Consider the following 19048-nt stretch of genomic DNA (forward strand, 5'->3'; position numbering starts at 1 on the left):
GCGTGAGCCACCGCGCCCAGCCAGAACGTACAAGATTTAACATTCAACGACAACACAAAACAACCCAATAAAAAATGGTCAAAGGACTTGAGTGGACATTTCTCCAAATAAGACATATAGATGGTCAATAAACAGAGGAAACAGATTCAACATCACTCCTCATTAGGGAAATCCAGACAAAACCGCCATGGGATATCACACGGCCATTCTACATACTAAAAAATCCAGAAAATGGAAACCAGCTATGGAAAGCCTTCTCCAAAATATTAAACATAGAAATGACAATATGATCTAGCAATTCCATTTTTTGATATATACCCAAAAGGACTGAGTTCAGAGCCCTGAAGGGATACGTGTACACTAATGCTCAGAACATTATTCACAATTGTCAAAATATGGAAGCCACCAAGTGCCCGTTGCTGAATGACTAAACAAAACGTGGTCTCTACATACGATGGAATATTGTCTGGCCTTGGAAAGGAAGCACATCCCATCACACACGGCAACATGAATGAACCTGGAGGACACTATGTTAAGTGAAATAAGCCGGTCACAAAAGGACAAATGCTGTGTGATCACCGAGACAGAAAGCAGAACGGTGGTTGCCAGGGGCTGGGTATAGAGGGAATGGGGGAGTTAGAGTTTAATGGGTATAGAGTATCAGTCTGGGATAATGAAAAAGTTCTGGAGACAGATGTTGGTGACTGTTACAAAACAATGTGAATGTGCTTAATGTCACTGAATTGCACACTTAAAAACAGTTACATGGTTATTTATTTATTTATTTATTGAGGCAGAATTTCCCTCTTGTTGCCTAGGCTGGAGTGCAATGGTGTGATGTCAGTTCACTGCAACCTTCGCCTCTGGGCTCAAGCAATTCTCCTGCCTCAGCCTCCTGAGTAGCTGGGATTAAAGGCGACCACCACCACACCCCGCTAATTTTCTTATTTTTAGTAGAGACAGGGTTTTGCTATGTTGGCTGGGCTGGTCTCAAACCCTTGACCTCAGGTGCTCGGCCTGCCTCAGCCTCCCAAAGTGCTGGAGTTACAGATGTGAGCCACCGCACCCGGCCAAATTTTAATTTTAACTTGAAACTAATGCATTTGTCCATTCATCCATTTATGCCTTTAGTCTCCAATGTATTCAGCAAACATCTAATGAGCATTTTCAATATGCCAGGCCTGTGCTGGGTTGGGTTCGAGGATGAATCACTCAGATAGGCAGCCTCCAATCTCAGGGCCCTCACAGTCTAACAGGGAGACAGCCAAGGACACATTTGGGTGGAGGAGTTACACTCTACAACTGCTCAGGCAATGAAGTATTTTATCATTTGTGACCAGATGGATTCCTTTGAACAGTGAGGCGTAATATTTGTTGCTCAATTCCTGTTGGAAAAACCCTTTGAGCCTCTGACCTGGATATTTTAACCATTGTTTGCTTTTAATTTGTGTTGATGGTAATGTGGCCGTGAACAGGGTGGAAATGGGCCGACAGTCATGCCAAGGTCTAAACCATGGGTTCCCTGTGCCCCAAGAGAGACAGAAATAGCTTTTTGTCCTGTCTAGTCTGTTAGACTCACTCACTTTTTAGAAGATGGGTCTCCTGGAAACCCTGGATGCTGCTGACTGACAGCCACTGAGTGGTCCTTCCTTGACAGAATGAGTGATCTCAGCTCCCTCCGGAGAGCAGTGCAACCCACCACGGGTGGGTGTGAGGGAGAATATGAAGACTGCCAGGCCTCTTTTTAAAATGCCGATTTCTTTTAGCAGAGGTGAATACACTTGTAATGTATTTCCCTTGTAATCACGACATAAAAATAACATTTTTTTACTATTCAGCCACACACACAAAAAAGAATGAAATCTTCTCTGGAAGCAACATGGATGGAAATGGAGAGCATTCTGTGAAGTGAAATAAGCCAGGAACAGAAAGTGAAACACCACGTGTTCTCAGTCATATGCAGAAGCTAAAAAAAGTTCATTTCCTAGAAGTAAAAAGTGGAACAGAAAATAGGAGTTTGGGAAGAATCGGAGGAAGGGGTCAGGGATAGAAAGATTTGTTAAGAAATGCTGAATACCCGGTAGATGGGAGGAGTAAGTCCTAGCGTTGCATAGCACTGAGCGATGGTGAGAGTGAACAGTAATACGTAATTTCAGATAGCCAGAAGGAGATTATTAAATGTCCTCAACACACACACAAATGATAAATGTTTAAGGTGACAGGTGTAATTACCCTGATCTGATTACTACACATTATATGTATCAAAACATCACGTCATGAATATATACAACTAGTATGTCAATTAAAAAAATTAAATTCAATCCCAAAATATAGTGTTTAATACTTAAATCATTTTGAACACACTCCTTGCCATTTGTACTTAAAATGGCAACTGAAAATCTTCCCTGCTTGCTCCAGTGACTCCTCTGATACCACCACTGCAGCAGATGACATGTGGCCAGAAGGTCCCCAAAGCAGACAGGAAACATAGCCCTGGACATTCCAGTACCTTTTTGAAAAACCTAAAGACCTCTTCCAGTGCACTGTCCTTTGTGGCCCTTGATATGGTTTGGATTTGTGTCCCCACCCAAATCTCACATGAAATTATAATCCACAATGTTGGAGGAGGGGCCTGGTGGGCGGTGACTGGATCATGGGGGTGAATTTCCCCCTTGCTGTTCTCATGATGGTGAATCCTCACGAGATCTGGTTGTTTACAAAAGTGTGTAGGGCCGGCGCAGTTGCTCACGCCTGTAATCCCAGCACTTTGGGAGGCCAATACGTATGGATCACCCAAGGCCAGGAGTTCAAGACCAGCCTAACACTGAGAAACCCCATCTCTACTAAAAATACAAAATTAGCCAGGTGTGGTGGCACATACCTGTAATCCCAGCTACTTGCGAGGCTGTGGCGGAAGAATCACTTGAACCCAGGAGGTGGAGATTGCAGTGAGCCAGGATTGCGCCATTGCACTCCAGCCTGGGCAACAAGAGCAAAACTGGGTCTCAAAAAAGAAAAAACAAGTGTGTAGCACCTCCTCCTTTTCTCTCTCTTCGTCCTGCTCTAGACATGTAGGATGTGCCTGCTTTCCCTTAGCCTTCTGCCATGATTGTAAGTTTCCTGGAGCCTCCCCAGCTATGCTTTCTGTAAAGCCTGCAGAACTGTGAGCCAATTAGACCTCTTTGCTTTATAAATACCCAGTCTCCAGTAGTTCTTTATGGCAGTGGGAGAACAGACTGATACAGCCCTCGATCTTGTAAAACTGGTCTTATTTGTGTTGCCATGCTACGAACTTAAGTTATTCAACTCTTATTTGCCAAAGGAGTAGAATTTCTGAGGCCTTTTTGATGGCTGATGGAAACGGCTGGGTAGAAGATCAAAAGCGAGGCTTTCAGGAAGGCAGCTGTGCTGTTTGTACTCCTTCTAGTAAAGGAGGCCCTCAGGTTTTGATTATTTTCTTTCCCCTAACTGCTCCCTTACACATGAGCTTGAATACACCCAGTTAGGCAAATAATGTGATCTTGTGTAAGCCATTCCTCCAGGTCCCACGAGTGCCTTTAAACGAGCCCTTTCATTCTCAGATGTGAGAGGGCTGGGGTGGCGGTGTCATGGCTGGAAATGGAAAAACCTTATAGGTCTTTCCTAAGACAAACTGGAAGTCTCAGAACTGATATTCCGTAGCAGTATGTTAATATACGCAGTTCTAGGACAGCGCTTGGCTGTATGTTAACATACTTCATACTCACAAACACCCATGAGTTAGATCCTATTAATGCCCCCTTTGTTATAGATGAGGGAACTGGAGCATAGATACCCTTTCTCAGGGTCACACGACGAATAAGCAGCAGGCCGGAGGCCTAACCTAGGTGGCCTTTTTCTACATTTTTTGTAGAAAAGCTCAGCCTTAGGAACCAGAGAGCCTGCTTCTGAATCCAGGCTCTGACATCACCTAGCCAAGCAGTCAGTTTCCCTCTCTGTGAAATGGGAAGGACCCTCTGGAGCGATCAGTGGTGGTGCAAGGAAGACTCCAGGTGCTGGGGCGGTGAAGAAATGCCAGCAGCTCCCATTCAAACCTCCCCTGGCTTTCTCCCCACACATGGGCACTCAGGGCCTTGTGGCCTGGCCAACGCCTGCCTGTCATCATGCCGAACTCAGCGTGGAGGGACATGTCCTCTGTGAGCTTCCCCTTGCACGTGCAGCAAGGCCGCTGTGCATGCGTCTGTGAGGCTGACAACCGTGCAGCGGGGCAGGGAGAAAGGGCTCGGGAACCAGCCTATGGGCTTGGAGGAGCTGGCAGGAGGAACATTCCAGGCAAAGGATGGGTAAGCTGGGCAGAGGGTCAAGGGGTAGCACCCGAGACTGTGCTGCTGGAGGGCAGTGAGGAATTGGAGGGTGATGGGGCCGGGCTGGGGGTGGGCAGGGGCAGAGGGGAGGCCCTGCAAGGTTCAGGATCCAACCATGTGGGCAGCAAGACCCGTGAGGAGGCTGCTACTCCGGAACTCTGGGGCTGGAAGCAGGGCAGGGGAAAGTTCACTGCAGGAGACAAATCAGTGAGATGGCTGCCTAACTGCATGTGATGGGAGGGAGGACAGGGCAGAGGGGAAGGGTGGGAGAGGGGAAGATAGAGAGGAGTGGGAAGAGGGGAAGGAGGGGGAGGGGACAGAGGGGAGGACCGGTTGGATCTGCCTGAGCCTCATGGCAGTTGCTATTTAACTTTGAATTGATTAAAAGTCAATGAAATTGAAAATTCACTTCCTCAGCATCACTAACACATTTCAAATGCTCAAGGTCCGCATTTGTGCCTGAGCAAACTCTGCTAGGGAAGCTGGGAGACAGGCAGGTAGCTACCTGTGGCCAGTGGCTGCTCTAGGGGAAAGAGCACAAGAAACCACTGTCATCCCTGTAGGATTGTCCCCTGGCCAGCATGGCCCAGATCACACAGCACCTCAGAGCCCAGAGCAGGGTTCAAAAGCAGAGGGAAAGGGTTCACCCCAATGCCATGCATTCTCGCTGAACCGTCACGCCACCTCTCCAAGAACAAAGCCAGCCGGCAGCACGGCCATCTTTACTTTATTGAGTAAGGCATCCCAGTCTCTACCAAGGTTCTTCCAAATGAACGGCTGATTTTCCTGCAAAACTATGGATTGGTCAAAGAGAAATCACCACCTGGCCACCCCACTCTGTCCCCCACAGGATGCTAAGGGTTCTTAGAGACAGAGGGACGATGCATTCATGCCTGGAGAATTCATCACACCTGATTTCTCTAGAATCTAAAATTACGTCAAATTTAATTCACTTTAAAGATAATTTTTTTTTTTTTGCAAACCCCTTCAGAACAATGCTGCCGTCTGTGCGAGACGCGTGTAAGGCCACCTCTGTATACTAAGAAGGGTGCCCCAGCAGGCAGAAGTTCAGCGCACCTGCTGGGTGTGGGCACATGCTGGGTGCTATATCTTCGAGGCCACCAGTGGGTTCCGGGCATCAGACTCCAGCCACTCAATGAGGATCTGATTCACCTCAGTGGGCCTGGAGGAAAAGAGGAAATGAAAGAAAAACAAAAGCCATTCCCACTTGTCTGGGCCGCCCACCGGACGTAAAGGCAGAGGTGCACTCACGTGAGCGGCTAAGCCAGGCCAAAGCCAGCACAGTGAAATCAGGAAAGCTTTTACAGAAGGTGAACCGGGGACCTGCTGCTCTCCCACCCAGGGGCCCCAACCTCCTTACTTGTCCATCTGTGTCCAGTGCCCACAGTCCTCAATGTGTCCTCTTTTCAGGTGGGGGATCTGAAAGGAATCCCCACGCAGGAAGGTCAGTGGGACAAAGCAGATGAGTGTGTCTCAGCACCTTCTCTGTTTCCCGCGGGCCACCCTCCCTGAACACTGCATGTCTTAAGGAAATAATGATTGAACTAGATCCATGAGATCCACCACCGACTGTGCAGGGGAAAGAAAGGGGATGGTGATGTCAGTTCAACCATGGTCCCATCTGCATGACAAGGAGTAGCCTCCACTGCCAGCTTCCCTCTGAGCACCTGTGCCTCTCCCTGGGAGCACTGATGACCCCCGTGCAGGGCTGTTCCCTCACCCAGTCCTCCATGTGCTTGGACATCTGAGGAGTGAGCACGAAGTCTTTCTCCGCTGTGACCATCAGGGCTGGAATCAGGATCTGGGGAGAGAACAGGAAATGGGAGTGGCCGGCATGCCACAAGGGAGGCCCTCCCTCTTCCTCCGCTGTGACTCCCCTGAAAAGACCCCTGCCCACTGCCCTGCTGTGATCCTGATGTGGTATCTGCCAAACTCGCACAACGGACTCGTGGTGATTACTGGAGATCTTTAAAATGACAGCTTCAGTAGTGCAGGGGCCAGCATGGGTCTTGTGTGTGCACATGTGTGTGAGTGAGAATGTGTGCTGACCTGTGTGTAACTAGGAGAACCGAATCGACCTCACCAAGAGGGTGGAAGACACCCTTGAACGAATGAAGATAGAGATTCCTCTTCTCTGAATTAAGCAGATGCTTAAAAGGGGCGGCCAAGGTTCCCGAGAGAATGGGGCAGCCACAATAGTTATCAATGTGACACAAACGGCAGCAGCAAAATGACTTCCCTTTTAACTGCTGGCAAATGAGGTTTGCACAGGGAGGCACACACAGGAAGGCCAGGAAAGCCTCTGTTTCTTTCTTTGTTCTCACTCTACCATCACCCTAATCTCTAAGCAGCTTTTACCCGTCCCTGCTGAGGAACTTGCACTATTTTCATTTATGCACAGAATGATGGGCTTCTCTACACACCCCTACCTCCTCCCACAACCAGGAGCCAGGAGAAGGTCAAAAATGATTTTGTGGTTAAACCGAATCCTGAGGCTTCTACGAGGTTTGTAAACTCTAGAATGCTCCAAGCTAAAATGTGAACTTGGAGGGGGGGGGCGGGATGGGAGGAGGTGGGAGAGGAGAGAGGAAGATCCAGCTGGAAACTGCAGAAGAGAGGCCGGGCGCAGTGGCTTACACCTGTCATCCCAGCATTTGGGGAGGCCAAGGTGGGTGGAATGCTTCAGGTCAGGAGTTTGAGACCACCCTGCACAACATGGTGAAACCCCGTCTCTACTAAAATACAAAAAAATTAGCCAGGCATGGGGGCACACACCTGTAATTCCAGCTGCTTGGGAGGCTGAGGCAGGAGAATCGCTTGACCCCAGGAGGCAGAAGCTGCAGTGAGCTGAGATGGTGCCACTACACTTCAGCCTGGGCAACGGAGCAAGACTCCGTCTCAAAAAAAAATTAGCTGGGCACAGTGGTGGGCACCTGTAATCCCAGCTACTCGGGAGACTAAGGCAGGAGAATTGCTTGAATCCAGGAACTGGAGGTTGCAGTGAGCCAAAATCGTGCCACTGCATTCCAGCCTGGGCAACTAAGCAAGATTGTCTCCAAAGGAAAAAAAAAAAGACAAGAAAAACCGCAGAAGAGGAGGGCTTCTGACCTTAGCACCTTGGGGTTTGCCCTCCCAGTGCCTTTGTCAGTATTTTCCTCCAAACTTGGAGAGATTTTGTGTGTCCAACTGCAGTTTGGTCATTTTCCTCAGTCATGTGATAATGACAAGGAACTCTGACAGAGCCGCTAGGTGCCCAGTCCTGCCTGTAACAGGTCACGTGCCTCTGCCTATTTCATCCTTACACAGCTCTCTGCGGGAGGCACCATTCTTGCCACTTCATATTGCAGAAGAAGCAATAGTGGGTCAGAGGGGTAAGTGCCGTCCCGAGAGTCACACAGGGATTAGACTCAGCCATGTGGCTCCTAGCCTGCTCTTAACCACGATGTTATACACTCTGGTGCCTCGAGACCTAACTTGGGAGGTCAAGACCTGGTCTGTTTACACACGGTGGTATCTCAGGGGCTGAGAGGAAGCCTGGCATGCAGCAATGTTTTCACTCACAGAGTGAACCAGCAAGGTAACCAGGGCTACTAAGTTAGCTGATGACGGCCTGACTACTTGTGCAATCACACTGGGAAGTAATTTGATTTCCCTTAGATTTTTAAACATTTTGAATGTAAACTGCGGACCTCCATTACTCCCTCTGCAGACCCGGAGATTGGAAACTCATCTTCTGCTTGGCAAATGGGGAAACTGAGACTCAGAGGTTGACTTGTGCAAGATGATACCACCAGAGGCTAAAGCCACATCTCTGAGAGCACCTAACGCTCTCCGGGGCTGGGGGCTCCAGTATCCACATCGCCTTTGGGAGGTGTCATCTGCAGCCTGGCTTGGGGTACCACCAGGGGACCTGGGGATTCTGGGTGGATGCTTCACTGACCTGGACACACCCCAGCTCCATCCCCAGCATCACCCTCTACCATCCAAGGGAAGCACCAGCAAGAAAGATCCTAAGGGGAAACCCCTGAATGGAGTCACTTCCCAAACCCGAAAGGGAAAGGACATGGCCAGCTCTGGCCCAGGTCGTATCAGCTCAGGCCAATGGGAAGCCCTGCAGGTGGCTCCTGGGGGGGCAGAGGGGACCGCGCTGAACCTGGTCCTCACCTTCCGTCCCAAACTTTTGCAGGCCCACTTCCAGTTCCTTTCCATGTTTCGGTACCAGTTTAGAGGACCTCTGGGAAGAGATCAGAAAGTAAAAAGACGGAGGTGGTGAGTAGACGGCTCTGCTACAGACACCAACAGAAACCCACTCTGCATAGCCAGTCACCTGGGAAGAACGAAGCCTTCTGCAGGGGCCAGAGAACAGAGCCCAGGACCCTCACCTTGCTGTCAGGCACGGTTGCCAAGCTCTACCAGCAAGGCCTGCTATGAGGACACAGGACTCCACTGAGTGAGCTGGTGGCCTTTGGGTGGGCTTTTGGGACACACAGAAGCTGGTCCTACAGGACTCTCCAGAGAATGTCACCATATCACCTTGGAGGCTGGGGAGGCTGCTGATGGCAGGGGAACATGGTCTAGCAGCCTCACCACCCAGAGGCCACTCGCCTGCCCAGGCAGCCCGCCTGGGGGGGACATTGGGAGGTGGTGCCAAGATGCCCCCTCCTAATACGACATTGAGAAGTAGGGCAAATGCACCAAAATGTATGCACTTTTTGAGTTTATGTGGATTTTATGTTTAACTGAAGAAAGAGCCCAGAGTTGCCATCTGAGTCTCTGAGGATTCATGACCGAATAGTAAAGACCTCTGCCCTATGGGGGACCCACAAGCATAAGGAAGAATAAGCTGAGCTGTCCCAAATTAGAGCAGCATGAGTACACAGAGTAGTGAGCCTCCCGACCCTGGATGCATTCAAGAAGAGGCTGGCCGGGCCCCCATGAGGCCTGTGGCGGAGGAGAACTGGGCCTCACGCTCCACCTGGGGGCTGAAGATTCCTCCCCGCCAGTCATCACTCATCTGTGTCTGCAGCCCTGTGCTCTCTTTACCTGAACCCAGACTTCTTGAACTGCTGCACATAGAACTGGATTTCCTCCTCGGTGACCATCCTGCTGAGGCTGGGCTCTTCCGGGCTCCTTACAAAAAGTCCTCCTGCAAAAAAAACCACTGCTGACTTCCCCACCCACGGCCTGGCTTCTGCATTCTAAAGCCTCTAATGAAGGCCACCCACATCACTGCCTCTCACAGACCATCTGAACTTGCCTAAGGCCTTGTGAGCACCTCCATCTTTTGTTCCCTTATCCTTTGCCAGAGTGAGCCCATCTCCTCGAGAGGTCCTGTCACACTGGAGCCTAACCATCCCTCCCACCCAGGCCACGACTGCACCGGCTATTGTTACAGCTCTTGGACCAACCACAGTCGCTGGCTTTTTCAGGCACACAGCAGCTGTATCCCCGGCTCCTGCCAGCCCCTCATGTAAACCTTTCCCAGCCAGCTGAACTGTGGCCCCTTGGAGATATCGCCAGAGATTCTTGGAATTTTCACAAGGGCTTGCTCCGTGTTTCCTCATAGGCAGGAAGAGAACCCAGGCCAGGAGGCTGCATGTTGTTGCCCACCATGTGCCCCACAGGCCTTCTGCGGTATCCCACTGTGGACCCCTGTCTTGTCTTCAGGGCACTGAAGAGTCCCCCCAAAGGATGGCCTGTGATGACCCCTGGCAGCCCAGGGAGCACTGCAGTTTCACAGGGCACAGTCTCAATGCGGGTGCCTGAACAGGGCCAGTCAGCATTTCCAGATTTACGAGACCCAGAGGCAAAGGAACTGGGCATTCTAGGCTTTTGTGAGATACATCAAAGGGGTATGTGACCAGGATGTCACCCTGTGATGAGGCCACCCTGAACCTCCCTGCCAGGCGGATGCTCCAGGCCCACTGTGGCTCAGGGCCCCGATGCAAGCATCCCAGCTGCTCTGCCTCCCATAAGGCATGGGCTCCCCAAGGGCGGCCACCCTGCTTGGTGCGTCTGCGTATCTGAGCATTCCCCAGCCTCATACCCAGCATGTGCTCAGAGCATGTGAGGAATGAATGAACGAACGCGTGAATGAACCAGTGACAGAAGGAATAAGGGAATTTGGGTGCCGGGGAGGGAGGGAGATGTTCTTGGGGCAGTGACAAGAGCATGGCCTTCAGGGTGAGAGGAGTTTAACCCCGGCTCAGCCGCTCTGGACAAGTTACTTAACTCTCTGAGACACGTTTTTCTCTTTGGAAGTTAAAAATAGTAGCATTTTTTGGAATGCTCCAAGGCTCGTAAATAATTTATGTAAAGGGGGTCAGTCCAGAGTTTTACACACATGGTCAGCACGTGCCCAAACAAGTGACAGTGGCCATCGTCACTCATAAAAATACAGGTGAATGATGTCAAGGCCACGGTGCTGCGGCAAAAACACGGTGGTGTGGGAAGAGTGCTGGGTCTATGAGCTCTGTGGCTTAGCTCTCATCTAACCTCAACTCTGACCCGCCACTCATACCCAACCCAGGCGGGAGACAAGGCTGAGCTCCACTTGGGGGCACTGGAGACATGGCACCTGGATGCAGAGGGGCCGTGGACTGCAATGGAGGAGACCTGGGAGGGGCCCTGCCATACCCCACCTGCATACACTGCGTGCCTCCCGCAGAGGTAAGCTCTCAATCCTGGGGTCCTTTTCAGTAGAGGGTGGATTTTGCCCTGGACAAGCTCTAAGACTCCTCCAAGCTCTTAACTGTTTGAGATCTTGAAGCCACAGCTCCCTACAGGACGGGAACTCCAGGCTGTGTGGTCAGGCCTGGGACATCAGCCCCATGCATGCCGAGGGGACCTTGGTTGGGCAACTTCAAGTTCAGGGCTAGAGGGCTCAGGGCTTTTGCCCACAGGAGTCAGACACAGAAACATCTATTTCACATTAGCTGGTTCCGGATGTGGCCCTCCCAGCTCCCTTCTCTCCCAAGCATGTTTCTTACCCATTTCACGGACATTATGCACTGATAAAACAGTCTGTGGGAAGAAAAGAGTTGGAAATGACGTCATGGGTGAAGCAAAGGAAATAGGCTCATCTGAAAACCCTGTCGTGACGGAAGACGTCAGAGTACCATACAGACTGTAACAAACATGTGGAACTCCCAAGAGAGCCAGGGACCCCTCCCAGGAATCAAGTAAAGAGGGAGCTCACAACCAAAGCTCTGGGCCGAGGCTGCCCCAGGGCCCTTGCAGACCTTGGTAATGTGAAGACCTGGGTTTACCCCCACTGGGAACAAGAAAAGAGACCCTAGGCCTATGATGGGATGTTGGAGATGTGATATTCTATGCCCCTCCATGGTAAATCCAGTAAATCTGGGGTCTGGGAGTGCTATGCCCTCAACGAACAAAATGATTAGAAAAAAATGCCCTCATCATGATAAAGATGTTAACGGAGTTCCCCTGTTTCAGCCTGGTACTAAGAGGAGACCAGAAGACACCCCCTTGGGAATTCACAGCTATACTCCCGCCTTCCCAAGTGCTTGGATTTGTTTGCATTCTCTGCATGATCTGGAAACCCCCAAAGTGTGAAGTAAACAAGAACAACAACAACAATCACAACAAAGTGAGCCTCGGCTGGTGATGCCACCAGGTGCCTGGCAGAAGACATCCTTAACCACCCGTGGGGTCATCTCCTCCAGCCCAATGAAGCAGACTGGTACAGATTACGTGCTGCTGAAGATGGGCTTATAAACCAAAATTACAAAACCCACACTCACACAACAAAGCCCCACAGCAAGAGGCAGCAAAGAGCAAAATAAGACTCTCCAAAAATATCAAATAATAGAGCTTGGAAGAGGGAGAGGGAGAGGAAAAAAAAAGAGAATTAGAAATGAATATGCTTAAAACGATTGAAGACACAAAAGGAACTGAAAATTAAGAATACAATAAGACTCTATCAAAGCAGATCAGAATGATTTGAAAAAGAACCACATAAAACTGTCACAAATTAAAAAACTATTTATTGAAATTAAAAGTTCAAAGATGGGGTCAACTGCAGATCAGACACTGCAGTGCCCAGGACAATTAATTTTTCTTAATCGCCTAAAGACAATTAAGATACAGAAAGTCAGACCTTAGGCTGACTCACAAGCAACGACAGAAGTTTCTAAAATCAAATAACCTAGAATTCGACACTCAGATACATGATTCTTCAAGATTAACAGTAAAATTAAGATGTCTTCAGGCACCAAATATGAATTTACCACCAAAAGGCTCTTATTGAGAGAACTACTAAAGGAGGTGCTTCAGGAAGAAAGAAACTGAACTCAATGCAAATGAGTGACATGCAAGAAGTGATCAGTAAAGAAAGTGGAAAATATGGAACAGTCTGATCAGGCACTCACTGTACATAAAACAACAACAGCGATGATGACTCCTAACACAGAAGACAGGAGGGTGTGCAGGTTACAGAGGTAAAGGTCCTAAACTCCTCTGCTTCTTCAAGAAGAGGGATGGGGACATCCATTAGTTTTGGACTTGGGTAAGCTAATTATACATGTTAAAATGGTAAGGTAGTGGCATGATTTCAAAGCCATCATTATTATAATCATTCTCTGACCTTGTGTGTTAGTGAGATATAAATTTTCCCATTAAGGACAGACCAGTAAGGGGACCTCAATCACTCTGACTACAGAAGTGAAAGAAAAGATGGCCAGATTGCTACTCCTGGTCCCTGCCACACACCGGGTACCCCACTTTGTTTACAGCTGCCCCCCTGCTCTTACGCCCCCATTCCCCACCCCTCACCTCATTGCTCGCTCTGAAGAAGAGTTTGAAAGTCCGACTCAGGTTCTGTTCCAGTTCAGCCTCAGCCACTCCCTGAAACAATCAAGAAAGCAAAATGAAGGGCCCCCTCGAAATGGTGGAAACTGTACCCCTCCTTCATCTGACTGAAAGCAAGAAGCCCCCTGCCTCTGCCCCATCCAGCCCAAGCCTCATCAGAGTTGCATTCATTTGAATTTTCATCATAAAACACATTTTTTAAAAGGTTAACATAAAATACAAGATGCTAACTGTGGTTCCCCATGGGAGGCTGGTTTACAGATGCCGCTTTCTTTGTGTTTTCCAAATGAGAAGGTATTACTTATACTAATCTTTTGAAAGGAATTGGGAGGGGGCTGGTAGAGGAACAGGTTGGAGGCTGACTGGTAGTAAGAAGAGAGGGGGTCCAAGGATTGAAAAACCAAGCGGAAAAGCCAAAACCTATAAGCCGAATGCTCTTCCATTCAGTCTAATAAAGTTGGCTATATTGAGGCCAGGAGTTTAAGACCAGCCTGGGCAACACAGTGAGACCCCGTCTTTACAAAGAAACTGAAAGAATTTAGAAACTTCAAAACCAGCTCCTTTAATTTGGGTCGTTACAGACCATCAGGTTGCCAATGGTTATATTCCACGGACAGAGCAGCACGGTTTTCACTGGTAAACAGCTGGGACGTAGAGCCTTCCTGGGATAAATGACCAGGTCCTTCCAGTTCTTGGGAGTTGTATGGCATTGAATTGACCAGTGTACACAAAGGTCTCTGGCTATTCCCAGGTCTCTGGTTCATACATGGTGGGAATTCTCTGACTTGAACTTGCTTCAGCAGCTCCACAAACACTGAGCTCCTTCTCTGGCAAACTGGACCAAGAGATGCCGATGTACAAAACAGGCTCCAGAACCTTCCTAATGGACCCGAGGGTGGAGGAGGGGTTTGGATGAGGTCTAAAGTGAAGTGTCCAGGTCACTGAATGTCATGTGCTGAGGGCTGGGGAGGAGATTCCTATTGGAGGCTCAGGGTGTGAAGTCTTCCCCTCTCCTTCCTACCCCAATCCCCTCGAGAAGCTCTTCAGCAAAGCAGACACCAAGAACAGGGGCATGGCTGGAAGGTGGAGACAGATCCATCCACGGATCCTACTCTCCTGGAGGGTGTAGCCTGGTTCATGGCTTTCTGGAGCATACCAGGACAATTTTAATTCAATTTTAATTTAATTCGACTTCTGTCTTTTCCAGAAGTTGAAAGGCCCTGGATCTGAAAGCTGTTCCAGATGTAGCTTAGGAGAAAACAGCTGTCCCTGAGGCAGAGATCCACTAGGGGCAACCACTCAGAAGTAATAAAATTCTTGGCCCGGCGAGGTGGCTCATGCTGTAATCCCAGCACTTTGGGAGGCTGCTGTGGGTGGATCACGTGAAGTCAGGAGTTCGAGACTGGCCTGGCCAACGCAGTGAAACCCTGTCTCTACCAAAAATACAAAATTATTTGGGTGTGGTGGTGCATGCCTGTAATCTCAGCTACTTGGAGGCTGAGGCAGAAGAATCACTTGAACCTGGGAGGCAAAGGCTGCAGTGAGCCGAGACCTTGCCATTGCACTCCAGTCTGGGTAAAAAGAGCAAAACTCCATCTCAAAAAAAAAAAAAAAATCTTTCTGCAGTACAGCTGCTGCGGAGGGACTGGCGCTACGGGACGGAACTGAGTTAGGTGCGGCTATGCCAACTGGCTCTCCTCTCCTTCCTTCTAACCACCCACCTGCACACAGCTCAACTAGTCTGCAGGATGTTTTCTGGGCAGGCTACCTACTTCCTGGCCTCCCTGGTTTAACACATTGTGACTTTCACCAAGAGCGTCGACTTCTATCAGTTCGGCCTTCAACACTGGACCCAAACACTGCCTTCTCCATGAGGTTCCACCTTTCCCACAACAAAGGGGTAACTCTGCTTTTCTTGGATCCCACAGAGCCTTAAGTGTGCTCTCCTGGGACCTTCTTATTGACAGGGACTCATCGTGTTCTCAGCAGCATGTGCAGCTGCCCTTAAGATACTGTCAGAGAGGAAGATCGTAAAGCCACATTCATAAAGCATTGGTTCCAGTGACCTGCAGTCCTCAGTGCTCGCACGTTTTGAGAGGTTATTATTTTTTTTTTTGAGATGGAGTCTGTTCTGTTGTCCTGGCTGGAGAGCAGTGGTGCCATCTTGGCTCACTGTAACCTCTGCCTCCTGGGTTCAAGTGATTCTCCTGCCTCAGCCTCCCCAGTAGCTGGGATTACAGGTGCTCACCACCATGCCCAGCTAATTTTTATATTTTTAGTAGAGACAGGGTTTCGCTTTGTTGGTCAGGCTGGTCTCAAACTTCCGACCTCAAGTGATCCACCTGCCTCGGCCTCCCAAAGTGCTGGCATTATAAGCATGAGCCAGCACACCCGGCAAGATGTTACTCTTTTTTCTTCTGCTCATCACTTGTCACGAAAGCTCTGGATCTGTGCTGTGGCAGCACAGAAGGAACGGAGACACTGCTCATCTGGCAGTGCTGGATCTGGGGGTGGAGAGTTTCTGATGAAAGCCATGTCTGCCTGTTAGTGACAGTTCCCTCTGTTTTATAAGATTCAATTACAATGATGTCAATGGTGGCCTTCTGCAACACGATGATGAATGCCACAGCAAGAAATAGCCACGAGAAGAAGCACATTTAAGTGATGGATGGAAGTCCTGGTCAGCTCTGAGTGTGTGGCTGTCGGTCATCATTCTTATTTACTGAGAGTAGTCCTCATCCCAGAAACAGCTGCTGTTCATGAGCTCAGGGGCACATTTCAGTGTTTGGAAGGACCTGCAGAAACCTGGACAAGGCTTTGCCTCAAATGACCCTTAAAAGAGCAAATCATGTCAAAAAGGTCTGTAAAGAAAATCAAAGAGAGGCCAGGTGTGGTGGCACAAGCCTGTAATGCCAGCACTTTGGGAGGTCCAGGCAGGAGGACTGCTTGAGGCCAGGAGTTCAAGACACGCCTGAGCAACATAGAGACCCTGTCTCTAAAAAAATTTTTTTTTAATTAGCTGGGCATGGTGGTGTGTGCCTGTAGTCCCAGCTACTAGGGAGACTGAGGCAGGAGGACTGCTTGAGTCCAGGAGGTCGAGAATACAGTGAGCTATAATTGTGCCACTGCACTCCAACCTGGGCAACAGAGTGAGAACCTCTTTTAAAAAATCAGAAAGAGAAAAGGTAAACAAACCTGCTCACTCACATAAAAGTGCAGCAGAGCAACAGAAAGAACAGAATGATGCTGGGGGCCAGAAAGGAGAGAAGATAACAGGACAGCCTTTGTCCTCCACTTATGTGCTTAGCTGAGACATTCTGACTCTCTTTAATATACAAAAGGTAACACTCTAAATCCTACAGACAATGACAAATTTCCTGTCTGCCCTGGACAAGGGCTCCTCCTTTTGTGTTCCTATGCACAGAATTTAAAGGGTGGATTTAGAGTCCAATAAACACAGTTTCAGGCCCAAGTACTAGGAGTTACTAGCTGGGGAACTTCTTTCCCAGGAGCCTCAGTTTCCTCATCTGTAAAATGGGGATTTTGTAAATGAGACAATGCCCATGTCTTATAATGCTTGACATGCAGGAGGCATGTCAATAAATATTAATTATTATCATTATCACCATCATTTTTTTTAGAGACAGGGTCTTGCTGTGTTGCCCAGCTGGAGTGCAGTAGTGCAGTCATGGCTTACTGCAACCTCAAACTCCTGGACTCAAGTGATCCTCTTGCTTCAGTCTTCTGAGGAGCTGGGATTACATGTGTCCACCACCAAGTCTGGCTAACTTTTAAAAAATTTTTGTAGACATGGGGCCTTGCTATGTTGCCCAGGCTGGTCTCAAACTCCTGGCCAAGTGGTCCTCCCACCTTGGCCTCCCAAAGTGCTGGGATTACAGGCATGAGCCACTGCACCTGGCTGATTTTTAACCATTTTAAATTAATATATAATTAGGGCTCTTTAAATGATATCATCTGGCTTTAGAGTGGGCCCTAGATCTAATGACCTGTGTCCTTATGAGAGCAAGAGGGAAACTGAGACATACAGAGACACAGAGGGGAGGATGCCACAGGAAGATGGAGGCAGGACAGGAGTGATGCGTCGACAAGCCGAGGGATTGCCAGCAAGTGCCAGAGGCTGGGAGACGGCATGGGACGGATTCTCTCTTGGACCTCCCCCAGAAGGGACCAACCCTGCTGAGACCCTGATTTTGGACATTCAGCCTCGAGAACTGTAGAGAATTCACTTCTGTGGGTTAAGTCACCCAGCAGCCCTGGGAGCAGAAACACAAAAGGAGGGGCCCCAATCCAGGGCAGCAGGAAATTTGTCATTGGTCTGTAGAATTTAAAGATACAGTGTTACCTTTTGCAGATTAAAGAGGGTCAGAAGATCTCAGCTAAGTGCAAAAGCAGAGGACAAATGTGATCTCCTATTTCTGACCCCCAGCTTACACTAAAGCATGTCTCCAGGCAGTATCCTGATGTGGGGCTGAGGGGAGAGGGTGAAGAGGGAAAGGTGCAGGGTCTTAATCACCCTGGGCTCAGCGGGGGCCAGCACCCTCCCCAGGAGCAGCAGGCAGCAGGTGTGCCAACTGCAGGTGGGGGTCTGGAGGGTCCCAGGATCCCAAGGTGCCCTGAACTTCCCTCATCCCCCCAGTTGTCTTCCCATGTGCATATTCCACTCACTGTCAGAGGGGCCCTAGAAAGGCATGGCGCCACGAAGAGGATGGAGTTTTGTCTAGACTTGCCACTCTGTGGGGGCAGCACTCTGTCACCTCATTTGCCAGGGAGGCGCCCCCATATTGGTGTGGGGGGCACAGCACTACCTCCCATGCTCAGCCCTCCTCACAGAGAGAGCGCCCTTCCACCATTCCAGGAATTTCTCCTCCATCTTCTCTTGTGTCCTTTCCAAAGTGGAGAACAAGTCGCTGAGAGGCTGCACTTATTGTGGCTATTGTTTCGTGGCTGAGAGTGGAGACAGCTGTTGAAGCCAAGTTGCAGCATCCACGAAGCCCCCAATGAGCCCTCCCGCCCTTTACAGTTAATGCCAGAGGACGCCTCTGCTGATCAGCAGGCTGAGCCAGCAACTCTGTTTCATGCTCGGTCTACCGTGACAAGAATGACTCCAATTCCCCTGGAATTCTCTAAGACAGGCCGGGAGAAAACGGTGGGGTGGTTGTCCGTGAAGTCAAAAACGCCAGTGGCTAGAAGCATCTGGAATCTGGGCAGAGCACAAACTGCTGACCTTTGACTCTGCGGTGTGGCTGGTCAGATGAGAGATGTGGAGAGGAAAGACTTGGGGAACTCTACAGGGACCTAGGGTGCTGGGGGCCACCTGCCATATGCTGACAGTGCCAGTCTTTCTGTCCACAACAGCACTGAGCTGGGCAGCCCTTGTTACAGAGCAGATGCTCAGGTAGGGGGCCGGAAGTGCTTCGTTGAAGGTCAGGCAGGTTATAAATGAGAACACCAGACTCCAAACCCCTCTGTATTTGGTTCTTTTTTACCACAACATACCATAACATCGACAATTTAAAACATTGAAAATAACTCTGCCAGGCTGGATGGGGTGGTTCACGCCTGTAATCCCAGTGCTTTGGAAGGCCAAGGTGGGTGGATCATGAGGTCAGGAGTTTGGGACCAGTCGGATCGACATAGTGAAACTCCATCCCTACTAAAATTACAAAAATTAGCCAGATGTGGTGGTGAGTGCCTGTAGTCCCAGCTACTCAGGAGGCTGAGGCTGGAGAATTTGGTTGAACCCAGGAAGTAGAGGTTGCAGTGAGCTGAGATTGTGCCACTGCACTCCACCCTGGGCAACGAGAGCAAAACTCCTTTTCAAAACAAACAAACTC

General features: G+C 49.5%; 1 protein-coding gene across 7 annotated transcripts in view; it reads right to left on the reverse strand.

Annotated features, from left to right (window-relative positions):
• Nucleotides 1-757: 757 nt before the first annotated feature.
• The window catches only part of EPHX2 (epoxide hydrolase 2), a 56290-nt gene continuing 37999 nt past the window's right edge, over nucleotides 758-19048 (reverse strand). For 3 of the 7 annotated variants that reach the window (XR_013525491.1, XM_035269928.3, XM_002756813.7), the window contains 7 exons: nucleotides 13158-13229; nucleotides 11354-11387; nucleotides 9408-9510; nucleotides 8529-8598; nucleotides 6085-6165; nucleotides 5725-5783; nucleotides 5054-5526 (listed from right to left, as the gene is read on the reverse strand). Coding sequence is in view for 5 of the 7 variants with exons in the window: in XM_035269928.3 (XP_035125819.2) it covers nucleotides 5448-5526; nucleotides 5725-5783; nucleotides 6085-6165; nucleotides 8529-8598; nucleotides 9408-9510; nucleotides 11354-11387; nucleotides 13158-13229 (498 nt within the window). In the remaining 2 variants the exon portion in view is untranslated. Of the gene's footprint in view, nucleotides 2980-5053; nucleotides 5527-5724; nucleotides 5784-6084; nucleotides 6166-8528; nucleotides 8599-9407; nucleotides 9511-11353; nucleotides 11388-13157; nucleotides 13230-19048 lie in introns of those variants that run through there. The other 4 variants (XR_008475881.2, XM_054243718.2, XM_008979074.5 and 1 more) reach the window with 4 other exon arrangements.

This window comes from Callithrix jacchus, chromosome 13 (assembly GCF_049354715.1).
Source record: "Callithrix jacchus isolate 240 chromosome 13, calJac240_pri, whole genome shotgun sequence".
In the NCBI taxonomy this organism is placed as follows: domain Eukaryota; kingdom Metazoa; phylum Chordata; class Mammalia; order Primates; family Cebidae; genus Callithrix; species Callithrix jacchus.